The following is an 18,099-nucleotide window of genomic DNA, read 5'->3' on the forward strand; positions in this document are numbered from 1 at the left end:
GATGAAAAAGAAACCACTTGAAGGTCTGTGATGCAAGCAAGAGTCGATCCTAAACATATACTTATCCACCCCACCGGTTTGGTCAGTGGTAGCAGCGCCGGCCTGAAACACTAAAGTTGCAGGTTCGATCCCCGGGTCAGGGCACATACTGGAAGCGGGCAGGGCACAACTAAGTGGAACAAGTGATGATTGCTTCTCTCTTGGTGTCTGTAAAATGAACCAATCCAAAGAAAATTGTTAAGAATGTACTCATTCATAGTTACATGTCAGTACATCTGAGTTCCACGCGAATATATGTACGACATCCGGCACGGGACGCGCATCTTCGACCGCAAAGGAGCTGATAAAAAGCAGCGCGTTCAGAAACGCGGGTGGGTAGCCCACGCGGCGAAGCAGGGGACACAGCGCTCCGCATTAACCCGAACCCGAATCGTCAGCGGCTCCGTGACTCAGAGCGCTGCGTACTTACCTCCGTGCGGGAGGGGCCGGCGGGGAGGCGACCTCGGGCCGCGCACTTGTGCCAGGGCCGCTCGCAGGCTCAGCCGGGAGCCCTCCAGCAGCGTCCTGGTCTCCAGGGCCTGGGCGTACACGTCGCTAGGGGCGGGGCGTCCAGGTCGTCAGGGGCGGAGCATCCAGGTTTCTAGGGGCGGAGCGTCCAAGTCGCTAGGGGCGGGGCATCCAGGTCGTCAGGGGCCAAGCATCCAGGTCTCTAGCGTCAGAGCATCCAGTCTCAAGGGGCGGAGTGTTCATGTCGCTAGGGGCGGGGCGTCCAGGTCGTCAGGGGCGGAGCATCCAGGTTTCTAGGGGCGGAGCGTCCAAGTCGCTAGGGGCGGGGCGTTCATGTCGCTAGGGGAGGGGCATCCAGGTCGTCAGGGACAGAGCATCCAGGTCTCTAGCGTCAGAGCATCCAGTCTCAAGGGGCGGAGTGTCCATGTCGCTAGGGGCGGGGCGTTCACGTCGCTAGGGGTGGGCGGCCAGGTCGTTAGGGGCGGAGCGGAGCGCCGTAGGCCGCGCCCACCGCGCTGAGCCCCTCCCAGGCCCCGCCCCGGTGTCATCGTTAGCGGCGGAGCGGAAGGTGACGCGAGGAGAGTCGCGAGCATCCCCTGGGGCGCCCCTCGACCCCCGGCCACGGCCACGGCCCCGGCGGAGCGGAGCCGTCCCCCAGCGCTGCCCCGCCGCCCTCCCGTGCGCTGCCTGGGTCGGGCCGCCCCGCGGCCCCCGCAGCTCCTGGCACGGCCCCGCGCTCGGCCGCCACCCTGGCGCCCGCCACCCTGTCGTCCCCGGAGCGGCGCGGACCCGCTCGGCCGGGGCGCAGGCGGGCGGGGAGGGGGCGCTGGCCCCGGGGACGCGCGAGCGCCGCCACCAACCTGGGGCTGTCGGTGGAGGGCGAATGCTGGCTCCCGCGGGACGTGATGCCCTTCGTGGCCAATGGGCCGTACGCGGGGGCGGCCGCGGGCACGACCCACCCGTTCTCCGGCCGCGGGGCGGCCCTGGGCGCGATGACGGCGGCCGGGTCCCCGGTCGTGGACCCTGCGGGCTCCCCGTACGCCTCCCCGCGCTCCTCGGCGTCCTCGTCCTCGCCGCCCAGCGACCAGATGGCGCTCAAGGAGGTGCGGGAGGTGAAGGAGGACAACACCCTGAGCGAGAAGCTCTTCCTGCTGGCGTGCGACAAGGGTGAGCGCGCCCCCTTCTCCGCCCGATGCCCGGCCTGCCCCGGGGCCTCCCCTCCGGGCGCCCGCGCCGCCGCTGCGCTCCGAGCGCGGTGCCACCCGCCTTCCCCGCGCGGACCCGTGGCCCCCGGGGCACCGGCCTGGCGTCTTGCGCTCGGGGCGCGTGGAGGGGACGCGGACCCAGGGACTTGAGTAACCCTGCCTCTGTACTGACCTCCTGAATGACCTGGCCTCTCCCCCTTGGGCGCTCCCACTCTTTCTGTTTTGAAGCCCAAGGGGTTTGTCTAATAAGAAAATTCATGACCTTGCTTAAGATGCCTCGTGTTTAAGGGTTCTCGCCGGGTTTTCCTTTCTCCTTTTCATTAAGATCACTTCTGTGATGACAGTGTTGACTTTCACCCACCCCATGCCTTGGTGTTCAGTGACTGTGGACAGTCATCGGGTATGTCAGGATCCCCGGTGGAGAAAAAAGTCAGGGCTGAGGTAGTGTTCTCCAACTTTCTGCAGATGCACACCACGTTGTGCATGCTTTTTATGGGAGAGGAAGGTTGATTGCTCCTGGGCCTTCTTTGAGAAATGAAGGTAGAGCAAAATAATTGCAGGGCAAAAAAATGTGGCATATATTTAATGTTTTTTCTTAAAAACAAAACAAAACAACAGACAAAACCAACAACAGCTAGAGATCCATCACTTTTATGGCCGTATGAAGTATGCTTGCTTATGCATGCTTTCTCCTGCTGCACGTAATAAAAGGCGTGGGAAATTGATTGCCCTAAGACTACTTTTATTTCCTCTGTGTAAAAAAACAAAAAAAACCCCAAAACTGCCGTAAATTTTCTCCTTCTACATTTATTCGGCTTGCCTTGGTTGACCTTTAAAGTTATTAATAATGGGCTTGTTTGGGAACAGCAAAGAGCTGCAGTTCAGAGCAAGCAAGCCGCACACAGCAAAAGCCACAGGCACGTCCAGCATACAGAGAAGAGGAAGCTTATTTTATGGGGAAAGGGAAGTCGGGACAGGTAGCGTCGAACAGAAGTTTGTTGGAGAACATCGTGAGTTGAAGGGGATGACGGTTTCTCATTGGCTGAGTTGCTGTGGTGGTGGAGATCTTGTAGGGGACGCAGTGGACATCTTTTACGTTGGTCTTGTAGGGGACGCAGTGGACATCTTTTATGTTGGTCTTGTAGGGGTGCAGTGGACATCTTTTACGTTGGTCTTGTAGGGGATGCAGTGGACATCTTTTACGTTGGTCTTGTAGAGGTGCAGTGGACATCTTTTACGTTGGTCTTGTAGGGGATGCAGTGGACATCTTTTACGTTGGTCTTGTAGGGGACGCAGTGGACATCTTTTACGTTGGTCTTGTAGGGGACGCAGTGGACATCTTTTACGTTGGTCTTGTAGGTGTGCAGTGGACATCTTTTACGTTGGTCTTGTAGGGGTGCAGTGGACATCTTTTACGTTGGTCTTGTAGGGGTGCAGTGGACATCTTTTACGTTGGTCTTGTAGGGGATGCAGTGGACATCTTTTACGTTGGTCTTGTAGGGGTGCAGTGGACATCTTTTACGTTGGTCTTGTAGGGGATGCAGTGGACATCTTTTACGTTGGTCTTGTAGGGGATGCAGTGGACATCTTTTACATTGGTCTTGTAGGGGTGCAGTGGACATCTTTTACGTTGGTCTTGTAGGGGATGCAGTGGACATCTTTTACGTTGGTCTTGTAGGGGTGCAGTGGACATCTTTTACGTTGGTCTTGTAGGGGTGCAGTGGACATCTTTTACGTTGGTCTTGTAGGGGATGCAGTGGACATCTTTTACGTTGGTCTTGTAGGGGATGCAGTGGACATCTTTTACGTTGGTCTTGTAGGGGTGCAGTGGACATCTTTTACGTTGGTCTTGTAGGGGATGCAGTGGACATCTTTTATGTTGGTCTTGTAGGGGTGCAGTGGACATCTTTTACGTTGGTCTTGTAGGGGACGCAGTGGACATCTTTTATGTTGGTCTTGTAGGGGACGCAGTGGACATCTTTTACGTTGGTCTTGTAGGGGTGCAGTGGACATCTTTTATGTTGGTCTTGTAGGGGTGCAGTGGACATCTTTTACGTTGGTCTTGTAGGGGATGCAGTGGACATCTTTTACGTTGGTCTTGTAGGGGTGCAGTGGACATCTTTTACGTTGGTCTTGTAGGCATGCAGTGGACATCTTTTATATTGGGGCCTACCACTGATTCTTTCCTGTTGAGGATTTTTCTCTTGGGGTCAGTAATTGATAATCACTTCTTCCTGTATTTTTTTTTTTTAAGTGAGAGGAGGGGAGATAGATGGACTACCACAGGTGCCCCTACTGGGATCTACCTGGCAACCCCTGTCTTGGGCCGATGCTCGGACCAACCGAGCTATCCTCAGCACCTGAGGCCAACACTCAGACCAACTGAGCCACTGGCTGTGGGAGAGTAAGAGGGAGAGAAGAGGAAGAGGGAAGGGGAGAGGAGCAGATGGTCACTTCTCTTGTGCCCTGACTGGGGCTGGAACCCTGGACGTCCACAGCCAGGCTGAAGCTCTATCCACTGAGCCAAGCCAGCCGGGCCTCTTCCGCAGTTGAACCTCTCCTGGCGCTGCACATTGAGCACCCCTTTCTGGCCTCCTGACACCATTTCAAATGAGGTTTCCCTTGATTAGTTTTCACACCATACAACGGCCGTGCTCACTTAGGAAAGCTCTGTTTAGGATCATACAGACTTCCACAGCATAAGCCCAAAGGGCCCCTTACACTGTGAAAAGATTAGCTACAAGGTTTTTTTTGTTGATATGTTGGTATGTGCGGGTGTGTTTTTAATAAGCAACAGCCTCTCCAACTTCTCTTGCTGCTTTTGAAATAGAATTTTATTGTTGACACAACCTTTTTGCAAACACATTGACATGTAAAGGCCAGCTATGTCTGCCACCTTTATGTTCTTATGTAAAAGTATGAACCTGTATTTTGAAAGTACCTGTGAAAGTCTGCTGTGAACACAGCTTTGGAGAGTCTCTGCAGTGTGAAGAGGTGCAGAGTATACGTCTGCGAACCTCACAGAAGTCATTGTTTGCAGAGTATATAAAACTGGTTGGTATTAATGGAGTGGGTTGTGTGAGCTCTTTTCCCTAAGAACTAATTCTCCGAGGGGAAGGGAAAAGCCTGTGTTGTACCAGAACGGGTAAATCACTGCTGCGTCCCCCCGCTGATGGGCTGTGGGCACTGGAAAGCAAACAGAGTCTGTCAGGAAAGGGAATTTGATATTCCTGTCAAACTAAGGAATGTGGGTCGAGTAAGTACTTGTGTGGTGTGTATATTTAAGATTGTTGTGTGGCATATCTCAAACGGGAGAAAGTTTTAATCCTCGGAGATGTTTGGCTTTTGGGGCTGGGTAGAAAGTAAACATGCATATTTTTCTTTCCATATAAAGTTAAAATTTTTTGCCTGAGCTGTGGTGGTGCAGTGGACGAAGCGTTGACCTGGAATGCCGAGGTCGCTGGTTCAAAACCCTGGCTTGCCTGGTCAGGGCACAGATGAGAAGCAACTACTATGAGTTGATGCTTCCTCATCCTCTCTCCCTTTTCTCTAAAAATAAATAAATAAAATCTTTTAAAAAAAGTTAAAACTTTTTAATGAGGGTAAATACGTATGCCCTGTTTTGGGTATAGTAAAATGAACTCTTTTTTTTTTTTTTTTAATTCACTTGCGTTATTTTTAAATTTAATTAAAAAAATTTTTTTTAGATTCTATTTATTCATTTTTATTAGAGAGAGAGGAGAGAGAGAAAGAGATAGAACAGGGGGAGGAGCTGGAAGCATCAACTCCCATATGTGCCTCGACCAGGCAAACCCAGGGTTTTGAACCAGCGACTTCAGCATTCCAGGTCGACGCTTTATCCACTGCGCCACTGCAGGTCAGGCGTAAAATGAACTCTTGAGTTAGAGTGGGAAAAACCCTTATTTCCTACACTAATGGTATATATTTACATGGAGAAAATAAATATGAATTATAGCAGTGTTTGTTTGCATGTTTGTATTCACTAATGTTGTAAACCTTTTTTAGTGTTACCCAAACCAAATCTAAAAGTGAAAATATCCGAAAGTAGTTATAATTTCTACTATTATATTGAAGCTTTCATCAAAGCAAATAGAAACTGTTTACTAAAACAGTTGTCTGCAGTCGAGTACACATACTTGTCCCTGAGAATTCATTTAACCCTCACAATCTCAAGAGCCATATCTGTTATTATCCCTGTTTTACAAATTGAGAAAAGTGAGTCTTAGCAGAATATTAAAATTACTTTGCCCAAGGTTACATTAGTTAAGGGAGTAATAGAACTAGGTCCTTTCTTGAGGCTGGCCTCTTAACCACTGTTATATTGATCTGCTTTTCATGACATCAGTGAAAATCAGTTGTATTAGAAAAGACATATTCGGCCTGACCTGGGGTGGTACAGTGGATAGAGTGTTGACTTGGAACGCAGAGGTCGCTGGTTCGAAACCCTGGGCTTGCCTGGTCAAGGCACATATGGGAGTTGATTCTTCCTGCTCCTCCCCCTTTTCTCTCTCTCTCTCCTGTCTCTCTAAAAATGAATAAATAAAATCTAAAAAAAAGAAAAGAAAAGACATGTTCACATTTGGACGCATTAGTTGAAGATTAAACTTGCTCTCTATGAATGCTTTATAAACTTTGATTTTTGCAGATTAAATGTATCCAATAAAAGTAAAAAGCTTTAGCAGCACATGAGCAGATCTGCTGTAGAAGTCCCTGTTTCTGATCCTTTTCATGTAGTAAGCTTACTCTGCATGTATACAATGTTCACGATCTGTTACACTTAGGAAGAATTCCTGAAGCAAACATTGTGGAGACAAGGTGGTTGGTTAATACTAAAGTGTATGTCAGTGGGTGGGTGGGCCTTGAAAGGTACGTACAGATTAAGGAGTCAATAAAAAAAAAATCTAAGAAAAAAAAAAGATTTTGTAGTATGTATAGCTGGCTTTTATGTGAGTGAGTTCCACAGAGCTAGACAAGGGCCAATCCAGGCAGGGGCCGCTTAATAGTAACTATTTACTGATTTTGAAAATGGGTCAGAGTCATCTCAAATTCAACACTGGTTCCTTATCTTTGTAAAACATTTAGAAGAAAAAGCGAATTGCCAATTCCTGTTCCGGTAACATCAAGTTAAGTCTGGTCTCTCACGAGGAAAATTCTCAGAAAGTACACTCATTCTTTTTAGACACAGCACGCCTCCATGCCAGGGTAAAAGTTAATGGAAACGACAGCTGGCAAATGTGTTGCTTTATGAAATATTAAGCATTAATTGTTTGCCACCCATGTCTTTTCTAGTCCCCTTGAAAGCCGGTATGGTAATGAGCCACTGTTATTTGTGGAAGCCTGTGGTGTAACTTCAGGCTCGCTGGCTGGAGAAAGGCTTCATACCATTTTTTTTTAAGGGAGCAGAAAGTAAATATAATTACGTTCTCTCACCTCTTTTGAGTAACTGTTGAGCAGATGGTAGCTTTTCATTTATATTCATGAGCTAGATGTATGGAAGCCCCTTAATCTGCTGACAATCAGTGATCAGTTCTCATGTAGAAAAATGAAGTTGGCCCTGGCCAGTTTTGCTCAGTAGATAGAGCATTGGCCCAACATGTGGAAGTCCTGGGTTTAATTACTGGTCAGGACACATAGGAGTAGCGACCATCTACTTCTCCACCCCTCCTTCTCCCCCTTCTCTCTCTTCTTCTTCTTATAGCCATCACTAGAGCAGGTTGGCCCTGGGCACTGAGGATGGCTCCTGGAGGCTCCTCCTTAGGCACTAAAAATAGCTCAGTTGCCAAGCATTGGCCTCCGATTGTCAGAGCATCACCCTGTAGGGTGCTTGCCGGGTGGATTCTGGTTGGTCAGGGTGCATGCTGGAGTCTATCTCTCTGTCTCCGCTCCTCTCACTTAAAAAAAAAGAAGAAGTGATAAATAGGTTCAGTCTAGGATTCAGTTTCTGCCAACTCCCCATGAGGAGCATTCTCAGGAAATCTGATTTGCAAGGAATGGGTTGGGAGGCCTTCCTGAAATTTCACCGTGAGGTCAGAGCAGCGATGGAGAGAGCTGAATCTCAACATTAGCCTCTGGCTCAGCCTGGAGCCTTCTGGTCACCCTTGTGGCATGACCGTTGCACTGTAAGGCGGGTGCTTTGATGCCTGAATTCCTGCATAAACTGTGCTTTCCTACTTCTGGGCTGAGCGTATTGAAAAGAGGGCAGCATTTCTGGGTGAAGTAATAGAAAGCTTGCTGTTTTAATAGCACGTTCCTTAATATATTTATGGGATTTTTTTTTCTGCTTGAGAAGAGATTTTGGACTGTTGGAAGGGGGGAAAGAGGAAGGCCGTAGTAAGGAAAAAGTGCATGTCTACGGCCATACCACCCTGAACGCGCCCGATCTCGTCTGATCTCGGAAGCTAAGGAGGGTCGGGCCTGGTTAGTACTTGGATGGGAGGAAAAAGTGCATATTCCTGGGTAGTTTACGTTGACAGGGGGACCCAACATAATAAGGATTGTGCTGCAGAAATGAGAGGTAAGGGGCACACTGTAGACAGAATTCTAACACATTTCACCGACTGTCAGTAAGCACAACATTTGAGTATGTTGTGCAGGAGCCCTGGCTGGCTGGCTCAGTGGATGGCGCTCTAACCAACTGAGCTACCTGGCTAGGGCTTACAATACAATTACTATTTAAATTGCTATCTGAACGTTTAAAATGTATACCAGTTATTCTTGGCTATGCCTGAAATGTATAAAATGTTACAAGAATTATAGAGTTCTTTATACTTATCTGTCTCTAGCAATATGGCTGACCAGGTGATCTAAAAACCCTTCTGCTTCAAATGACAGCTAAAATGTATCAAACATCCACTTACATGAACAGCTGAGTGTTGAAGAAAGGAGAGGAAACACCACGGGATCCAAAGATGGAATAAAGCCTGAGAATCAGAGGAGCGTGTAAGCTGACACTCTGGCTGCCTCATGCGGGGGGATGGGAGTTTCCGGTCTGTACATGGTAGGAATTTGGATTTTAATGCTCAGGTGGGAAAAGGTCACAAGGTCTTGAGGCGCCACATAGTGGGGAATTGGAACAGCATCCGGGCATAAAGACCAGGGTCCTTAAAGGACTAAACCTTCGGCAAAGGGTTAGAGGAGGAGAAGAACCCGTCCACCGCACAGGGGGCTACAAAGCGGCTTGTCAGTAAGACTCCCCAAAGAATTGGTAACTGCTCCTGCCTAACGTTGGCTTGGGTTTAAATTCTTCCTACCTGGTCTTGGAAGACTTAAACTGAGAAATTAATTAATAGAAAAAAGGTTCACAAGGCAGCAAAACCTCCAAGTTACTTGGAGAGAGCAAAGGCAGAACATTCTTTGTGAGACAGGCTTTCAAACCAGGCGGCCAGGGTTCCCACAGGTGAGGCGCAGGCAGGTGAGTTTGCAACCCTCAGTTTAAAAATTCAGAAGATAAATACAGTCACACCAGGGGGTGTTACCACCCCATTGACATCCGTGGATAGATCTTCCAGACAGAAAATAACGAGGAAAGGGCAGCCTCAAACCACACACTAGGTTCACCGGATTTAATTGATCTCTTCAAAGCATTTCATCGCAAAGCAGCAGAACATACATTCTTCTCAAGGGCACATGGGATCCTTTCTAGGATAGACCACCACATGTTAGGACACAAAAGAAGTCTCAGTAAATTTAAGAAGACTGAAATCATATCAAGCATCTTCTCTGATCATAATGGTATAAGACTAGAAATCAACCACAAGAAAAAAACCCCTGAAAAATGCACTAAGACATGGAGGCTAAACAACAAGTTAGTAAACAGTGAATGAGTTAACAATGAGATCAAGGAAGAAATGGAAAGAAACCTTGAAACAAATGAAAATGAGAACACAACAACCCAAAATCTATGGGACACAGCAAAAGCAGTCCCCAGAGGGAAATTTGTAGCATTACAGACCTATCTCAAGAAACAAGAGAAACCTCAAACAATCTCATCTCACAGTTAAAGGAACTTGAAAAAGAACAACAAGCAAAGTCCAAAGTGAACAGAAGAAATGAAATAACAAAGATCGGAGTAGAAATAAACAAACTAGAGTCTAAACAAATGATACAAAAGTTCAATGAAACCAAGAGCTGGTTCTTTGAAATAAAAAACAAGAATGAAAAACCTTGAACAAGACTCATCAAGGAAAAAAGAGAGAGGACCTAGATAAAATCAGACATGAAAGAGGAAAAGTAATAACTGACACCAAAGAAATACAAAGGATTGTAAGAAAATAGTATGAGCAACTATATGCCAACCAATTGGACAATCTGGACGAAATGGATAAATTCCTAAAAACATACAACATTCCACAGCGATCTGGAAGCCTCAGAGAACTTGAATAGGCAGGTTACAGCTGGTGAAACTGAAGCAGGAATCAAAACGCTCCCAACAAACATAAGACCTGGACTGGATGCTTCACAGGTGAATTTTACCAAACATTCAAGGAAGAACTAACCCCTTTCCTCAAAGTATTCTACAGGCAGCCATTAGACATATGAAAAGATGCTCAATGTTATGATTTATCAGAAATGCAAGTTAAAAACCACAGTGAGATATCACCGCACACCTGTCAGAATGGCTGTCACCAATAAATCAACAAAAACAGGTGTTAGTGAGGGTGTGGAGGAAAGGGAACCCTCATGCGCTGTTGGTGGGAATGCAGACTGGTGCAGCCACTGTGCAAAGCAGTGAGGAGATTCCTCAAAAAATTAAAAATGGAGCTGCCTTTTGACCCAGTGGTTCCACTTCTGGAAATAGACCCAAAGAAACCTGAGACACTAATTTGAAAGCATATATGCACCCGTGTTCATTGTAGTGTTATTTACAGTGGCCGAGATCTAGAAGCAGCCCAAGTGCCCATGAGTAGATGAGTGGACAAAACTGTGCTGTGTCTACACAATGGAGTGCTACTCGTCTGTAAAAAAAGAAAGACATCGTACCTTTTGCTACGGCATGATTGGGCCCAGGGATCGTTATTCTAAGTGACATAAGCCCGTCAGAGAAAGGAGACAAGCACCATATGACTTCACTTACATGTGGAATTTAATGAACAAAATGAGCTAATAAGCAAAATAGAGACCAACTCATATACAGAGAGCAGGCTGACAGTTTTGGCGGGCAGGGAGGGGGGTGGAGGGATTGAGCAAAGAGGAAACCATGGGCACGTCCTACAGTGTGGTGACTGCCGAGGGGAGGGGGTGGGAGGGGGGAGGGGGTGGGAGGGGGTGGAGGGAGGGGCAGGGAGGGGGGTGGAGGGATTGAGCAAAGAGGAAACCGTGGACACATCCTACAGTGTGGTGACTGCCGAGGGGAGGGGGTGGGAGGGGGGAGGGGGGATGAGTGGTGACGGACGGAGGCTGGACTTGGGGGCTGAACACACGATACAGGGTACAGATGACGTGCTGTAGAATGGGGCACCTGACACCTGTATACTTCTGTTAACTAGTGTCACCCCAGTAAATTTCATGTAAATAAATAAAAAGTAAATAAAACGTTAGAAGACAGGCATCCATTATTGCAAATCAGCAGACACAAGAAATAGTAAGTCCTTAAGACCTTCCTGTGATTGTCATACAGAGACCATAAAATAAGTGTGCTTAAGATGATTAAAAACTTAAAATAAGGAACTGAAAAATGTAAGAAAGAAAGTAAATCAAAAGATTTGGAAAGGAATCCAATAAAACTTATAGAAATTTTAAAAAGTCATTAAAATTTAAAAAAAATCAAGGCATGGGTTAATCAGAAATAGATTAAGAGGACTGAAGAGAGATCTGAAGAAATTCTGCAGAACGCAGGAAAGAGAGAAAAAGAGGAAAATAAGTAATTTCGAGAGACACAGAAGTTGGATGAGATGATCCAACTTGTCGAATAGAAGTTCCAATAGAAGAAAAAATAATATGCGGCTAAAGCAATATTTGGGTAATGGCTGAAAATATTACAGAATTAATGAAGGACAGACATTCTTAGATTCAGAAAGCCTAATGAGTCCCAAGCAGGATAAATTAAAAACTCTCACTTAAACACATCATAAAACCAAAGAAAACACATCAGTTTTTATGGGTAGTGTTCTTCTACTACGTTATTGAAATATGGTTTTAAATGTCGCAGTATTAGTGATAAATTTCCAGTGGTCTGTCTGTGTTCACTCTCAGTTCAGTTTGTGACTAAGAGCTTCATTTTTGTGAAATGTTTGATACGTTTTGACCATGGAGCATCAGTATTATTAATTAGCAGTGCTATGAGGAAGATATTTTCTTTTGTGATTGGTTTCCTTCTTGAGGGAAATGTGCCATCAAGAAAGTGACAATTCATGACGTCAGCGTAATGGCGCGGTAGGAAGCGATACCGATAAATCTCCCCCAAAACTCAACAAGATCTTCAACCAGAAACAGAAAAACCTATCCTTGGAGCCTCCAGGTGTTTTGCAATACACCCGAAGGTATGGTTGAGCGAAAAATTGGCTAAATATTTAATCAAACCCCGAAGGAAATAGGGAGTAAGAAATGCTCCGCTTTCCTCACTAACCTTAACAGGGCGGCTTTCACTGGGAACTGAGAATATAGAAACTGAGGCGGATAAAGGGGGTGAATAGATCCAGGCCGCAGCACAAATGGCCGAACCAGGCTGGGGCACAGAGATACAAGCTGAGGAAAGAAAGTGACTGTCGGGAGCCAATCCACTAATGCTGGCTAACTAGGTCACAGCAGAAGAAGATCCACAACTGCTGGCTGACAAAGTCACAGCAAAAGAAGATAGAGTCACCGCAGTAAGACCAACAGCTGCGGGTTGACAAAGTCACCGCAAGGAAAGGCACAATGACACTTCCCCCTTTAATCTTTTGACTTAATCTGGCCTTATATTCCCCCCTTTTCTGGGTGTGTGCTATTATTTGTAGCACAGGGATAATAGTACCGTACTTTCCCTGTAGATTTGTAGTAATTTCTTTGGAAATGAGACAGAAGGTGTAAGTTCCACAGAAAAGCCTGTAAGCCCCTTGATCTGGGCTCATAAACATAAGAGGCTGGCTATGATATCCCTCGTAAAGGGTTAAGTTTGTAGGAGAATTTCTTATTAATCATGTTAGAAAGAATATAGTTAGAACTTAGCTAGTATATGAATATAGTAAATAAATAAAGTTTAACTAGACATTAGAATCTTAGGTAAAGTGTAGTGGAGTGGCCTGTTGCATGGCCTTGGATAGGAGTGCAGCTGGCTAGTAAAAAATGTTTTGTTAAAAGACTTGTTTTATCACTAAAGGCAGTTACTGGGCTTTCTCAGTGAGACATTCTCATGAGATTTATATACTTTCCCAAGGTTTTTCGTTCAGATAATAAAGAGGAATATAGAAGAATCCATAGAAGCAATAGCAATTAATGCCTTCTAATATTATGTTGCTACTAGCTATCTTGCAGGTGCACTCTATATATCTTTAAGCAAAAGTTACTCTTGATGTTATGACAATTTCTTAATAAGCAAGCCTTTTGAAGTCTTGTGAGAAAAGTTAGGACACTGCATAAACTCAAGGCCATTTGCCTGAGCAAGTGGTGGTCCTTTGCTAGTCCTTAATGATTTTGTCTGTTAATCTCTCTCTGCCCCTTGACTCACAACAACAGTAAAGTTGAGTTATTAGTTAGTACTAATCCCTTAAAAGCTTTTACCGATGTTATCGCTATTCAAGTTATTTTTTAATTGTACTTTGAATAATTTGCCACCTGATTTGTAGTTTATAGATATAAATTAACTGTTATCTGGAAACATGTAAACATAGTGAAACAGAAGCAATGATTAATACCATGTAATTGTAACTTGGTGTGTGTGTATAAAAAAGGAGCTGTACTAGCATTTGAGAGAGATGCCTGGCAGTAAATGCTAACAAGAGAATAAAGAGAAAGAAAAGAATTCGGCTCTCTCACTCGATTTCGCCGACGCCGTCTCCTCCTGTGGGACCCCTGGATCCCCCGCGGGGCTGGACCCCGGCAAGTGACAATCCAGCTTCTTCCAACATGCACTGGGGACTTGAAAGTCATTGATTAAAAATAATAGCAAATCTAGTATTTGAAATTTTGCTAGAAAAAAATGTTACCTGTTTATTTATTTGTTTAGGTGAGAGGAGGGGAGATAGTGAGGCAGACTCCCACATATGCCCCGAATGGGATCCACCCAGCAGTTCCATCTGGGGTCAATGCTCAAATCACCTGAGCTGTTTTTAGCATCTGAGGCTGAGGTCTGAACCAGTGGAGCCACTGGCTGCAGGAGGGGAAGAGAGAAAGAAGGTGGAGAGAGAGGGGGAGAGAAGCAGATGGTTGCTTCTCCTGTGCGCCCTGACCAGGGATCGAACCTGGACCCCATATGCTGGGCCAGCGCTCTACCCACTGAGCCATGGGCCAGGGCCAAATGGTACCTTTCTTATTCACTCACTTAGGTTTTCAAACTTACCCTTTCTGTACCATGAAATCATTCATTTCTTTTTCCTCAGGTTTTCACTCTGTTCTTTTTCAGTTTTTTATTTACAGATGTCTAAATAACAACTGTATTTGCAAGTCATTTAAAATGGCTTATTCATGTTACCTTCACAAGTATAATTAAGATCATCAAGGCCCAGTTTGCCTTCTTTGTCCAGTTAACCAGCATTTCTCTTTTGGTTTATTCCTCTTAGTACTTCAGCGGGTGGTCAGCGGACAATATAGTGAGCCCTCCGTGAAAATGATCACCTTCATAATTATTCTCGTTTTTCCCTATGGGTCCGCTGTTTTTTTTTTTTTTTTAATTTTTTATTTATTTATTCATTTTTAGAGAGGACAGAGAGAGGGAGAGAGAGAGACAGAGAGAGAGAGACAGAGAGAGAGAGAAGGGGGGAGGAGCTGGAAGCATCAACTCCCATATGTGCCTTGACCAGGCAAGCCCAGGGTTTCGAACCAGCGACCTCAGCATTTCCAGGTCGATGTTTTATCCACTGCGCCACCACAGGTCAGGCCGGGTCCGCTGTTTTGATGTGGGCTAGAATTAGAAGGAAGTCTCCATGCTCCCGACAGGTTACACTGTTACTTTGCAATATTCTGACTTTGGCCTCCTGGTCCTTCTGAGAGTTGTGTGAGTTGGACGGTGCCTGGTCATTTAAACAGAGTCGTTTATGAGATAAGGGGTGTGTGTGTGTGTGTGTGTGTGTGTGTGTGTGTGTGTGTGTGTGTGTGTGTGTTGGGAGTATGCAGAGAAGAGGAGAGGAATTTCAGGCATTCCTTTGTCAAGCATAGATACATATTCACACTACTTTTCTAAAGTATGTGAAACCTCTTAACAATATTCTCCATTTTTAACCACTGTGATGTACCAGTAGACATGGATGTGTGTTTGAGATGCAAAACTTGAGGCTTAGAGCTTTTTTAGCTCCCAGTCCATGTCATTGGACATTCTTTTTTTTTTTTTTAAATAGGGTTTTTTTTTGTTTTTTATTTATTTATTTATTTATTTTTACAGAGACAGAGAGAGAGAGTCAGAGGGATAGACAGGGACAGATAGACAGAAATGGAGACAGATGAGAAGCATCAATCATTAGTTTTTTGTTGCGCGTTGTGACTTCTTAGTTGTTCATTAATTGCTTTCTCATATGTGTCTTGACCACGGGCCTTCAGCAGACCGAGTAACCCCTTGCTCGAGCCAGCGACCTTGGGTCCAAGCTGGTGAGCTTTTGCTCAAACCAGATGAGCCCGCGCTCAAGTTGGTGACCTCGAGGTCTCGAACCTGGGTCCTTCCACATCCCAGTCCAACGCTCTATCCACTGTGCAACCGCCTGGTCAGGCTCATTGGACATTCTTTGTCACTTTATATGTCTTCTAAAAGTTCCTCTTCTTTTTTTTAAATTCAGTTATGAATTTTAAAATAGCAACATTGACGTCAAACTGCACATTTAAATTATTTTATTTTATATTTTTACTTTTTATGCTTGCAGCTGATGTACATATTATTTTTTTTCAGGATATAGGTTTTCAACAAGGAAATGTTCGCATTTTCTTTGCACATCTCCACATACAAAAATGAGTTTAGGGTTCTTTTAATCTTTTATATCGACAGGCTAGGCTTTTGTTGCAGTCGTTTGTATTTAATGTGTCATGAATGCTGAACCGTGTTTGTATTTGTTGTTCAGGTGACTATTATATGGTCAAAAAGATTCTGGAGGAAAGCAGTTCCGATGACCTGAACATAAACTGCATGGATGTCCTTGGCAGGAACGCTGTGACGATAACTATTGAGAATGAGAACTTGGATATCCTGCAGCTTCTCCTGGACCACGGCTGTCAGGTACCGCGAGGCCGCCGCGCGGGGTGTTCTCTCCTTCCTCCCGCTGTCTTCCCTGCCCTTCCTTCCTCCCTCCCTTCCTCTCTCTGTTCCCTCCTCCCTCCCTCTTTTCCTTCCTTCCTTCCTCCCTCCCTTCCTCCCTCCCTCCCTCCATCCCTCCTTTCTCCCTCCCTCCCTTCCTTCATTCTTACTTTTTTCTTCCTTCCTTTCTTCCTTTTTCCCTTCCCTCCTCCCATTCCCTCCCCCTTTCCTTTCCTTTCCTTTTCTTCCTTCCTTCTTTCCTTCCTACCTTCCTTCCTTCCACCTCCCTCCCTCCTTCCTTCCCTCCATTTCTTCCTTCCTTCCTTCCTTCCTTCCTTCTTTCCTTCCTTCCTTCCTTCCTTCCTTCCTTCCTTCCTTCCTTCCACCTCCCTCCCTCCCACCTTCCTTCCCTCCCTCTATTCCTTCCTTCCTTCCTCCCTCCCTTCCTCCCTCCCTCCCTCCATTCCTCCTTTCTCCCTCCCTCCCTTCCTTCATTCTTACTTTTTTCTTCCTTCCTTCTTTCCTCCCTTCCTTTCTTCCTTTTTCCCTTCCTTCCTCCCATTCCCTCCCCCTTTCCTTTCCTTTTCTTCCTTCCTTCCTTCCTTCCTTCCTTCCTTCCTTCCTTCCTTCCTTCCTCCCTTCCCTCTTTTCTTCCTTCCTTCTTCCCTCCCTCCTCCTTTCCTTTTCTTTCCTCCCTCCTTTCCTTCCTTCCTTCCTTCCTTCCTTCCTTCCTTCCTTCCTTCCTTCCTTCCTTCCTTCCTTCCTTCCTCCCTTCCCTCTTTTCTTCCTTCCTTCTTCCCTCCCTCCCCCTTTCCTTTCCTTTCCTCCCTCCTTTCCTTCCTTCCTTTCTTCTTTCCTCCCTCCCTCTTCCCTTCCTTCCTTCCTTCCTTCTTTCCTTCCTTCCTTCACCCCTCCATCTCTCCCATCCCCTCCCCTCCCCTCCCCTCCCCTCCCCTCCCCCTCTCCTCCCCTCCCCTCTCCCTCTCCTCCCCTCCCCCTCTTCCTTCCCCGTCATAAGTCAGTGTGGTGGAGGCAGTTCCTTTGGGGAAACGATGCCCCTGAAGTTAGTGACCGTGAGCGCAATGTGTTTTTTTCTGGGGAAATTTGCAGCTGGACCCATGGTTACATTTCAGGTGGTTGGAATTTCCTGGTGTTTTCGCTTTGAGAGCAGTGGTTTACCGTATGTAGCTTTACAGTTAATATTGAAAATCAGAAAGGAACTGTAAAGTAGGACTGAGTGCACGGTTCTTTGTTTTCTGTTGTTTGTTCTTTTGCTTCACCTGACCAAATACAGCAAAAACTAAACAGGTAAGAGAAACATTTCCTAAGAAGAGGAGTAATAATGCTAGACTTCAATGAATAGGCTACAGCCCAATGAACCCTAAAAGTTTCAGCAGACAAAATAATGAATTAAGATTTTATCAGAGTGGGGAGTTTTTCCTACGAGAATACATAGGTGAGTCCTAATGACGAGTGTGGCCCATGATCCTGTTTGGGGATGCTTAGTCCTATTTTTATTTTTTAATTTTTAAATTAATTTTTTATTTTTGTGTTTTTCTGAAGTGAGAAGTGGGGAAGCAGAGAGACAGACTCCTGCATGTGCCCAACAGGGATCCACCTGGCATGCCCACCAGGGGGTGATGCTCTGCCCATCTGGGGCATTTCTCCACTGCAACTGGAGCCATTCTAGCGCCTGAGGCAGAGGCCATGGAGCCATCCTCAGCGCCCGGGCCATCTTTGCTCCAATGGAGCCTCGGCTGCGGGAGGGGAGGAGAGAGACAGAGAGGAAGGAGAGGGGGAGGGGTGGAGAAGCAGATGGGTGCTTCTCCTGTGTGCCCTGGCCGGGAATTGAACCCTGGACTTCTACACGTTGGGCTGATGCTCTACCACTGAGCCAACCAGCCAGGGCTGCTTAGTCCTATAAAGTCTGTAATTTTTAGTTCCATTTTTAACTATCTAGGTAAAGTAGATGAAGCCTTTATTCCTTCCAGCTATGGAGAATACTTAAGAACT

At 46.1% G+C, this 18,099-nt stretch overlaps 1 protein-coding gene and 1 non-coding gene across 2 annotated transcripts in view; one reads left to right on the plus strand and one right to left on the minus strand.

The window, feature by feature from the left end:
• Window positions 1–1,038: 1,038 nt before the first annotated feature.
• TRPC1 (transient receptor potential cation channel subfamily C member 1) overlaps window positions 1,039–18,099 on the plus strand; it is a 56,527-nt gene continuing 39,466 nt past the window's right edge. The window contains 2 exon segments of the mRNA XM_066347354.1: window positions 1,039–1,674; window positions 15,914–16,068. Of these exon segments, the coding sequence (XP_066203451.1) occupies window positions 1,413–1,674; window positions 15,914–16,068 (417 nt within the window). The 5' untranslated portion in view covers window positions 1,039–1,412.
• Window positions 17,920–17,995, minus strand: TRNAV-AAC (transfer RNA valine (anticodon AAC)). Its single transcript has one exon. It is a non-coding gene; the product is annotated as a tRNA-Val (tRNA).

The sequence above is a fragment of the Saccopteryx leptura genome, chromosome 8 (genome assembly GCF_036850995.1).
Source record: "Saccopteryx leptura isolate mSacLep1 chromosome 8, mSacLep1_pri_phased_curated, whole genome shotgun sequence".
NCBI classification, from domain to species: Eukaryota; Metazoa; Chordata; class Mammalia; order Chiroptera; family Emballonuridae; genus Saccopteryx; species Saccopteryx leptura.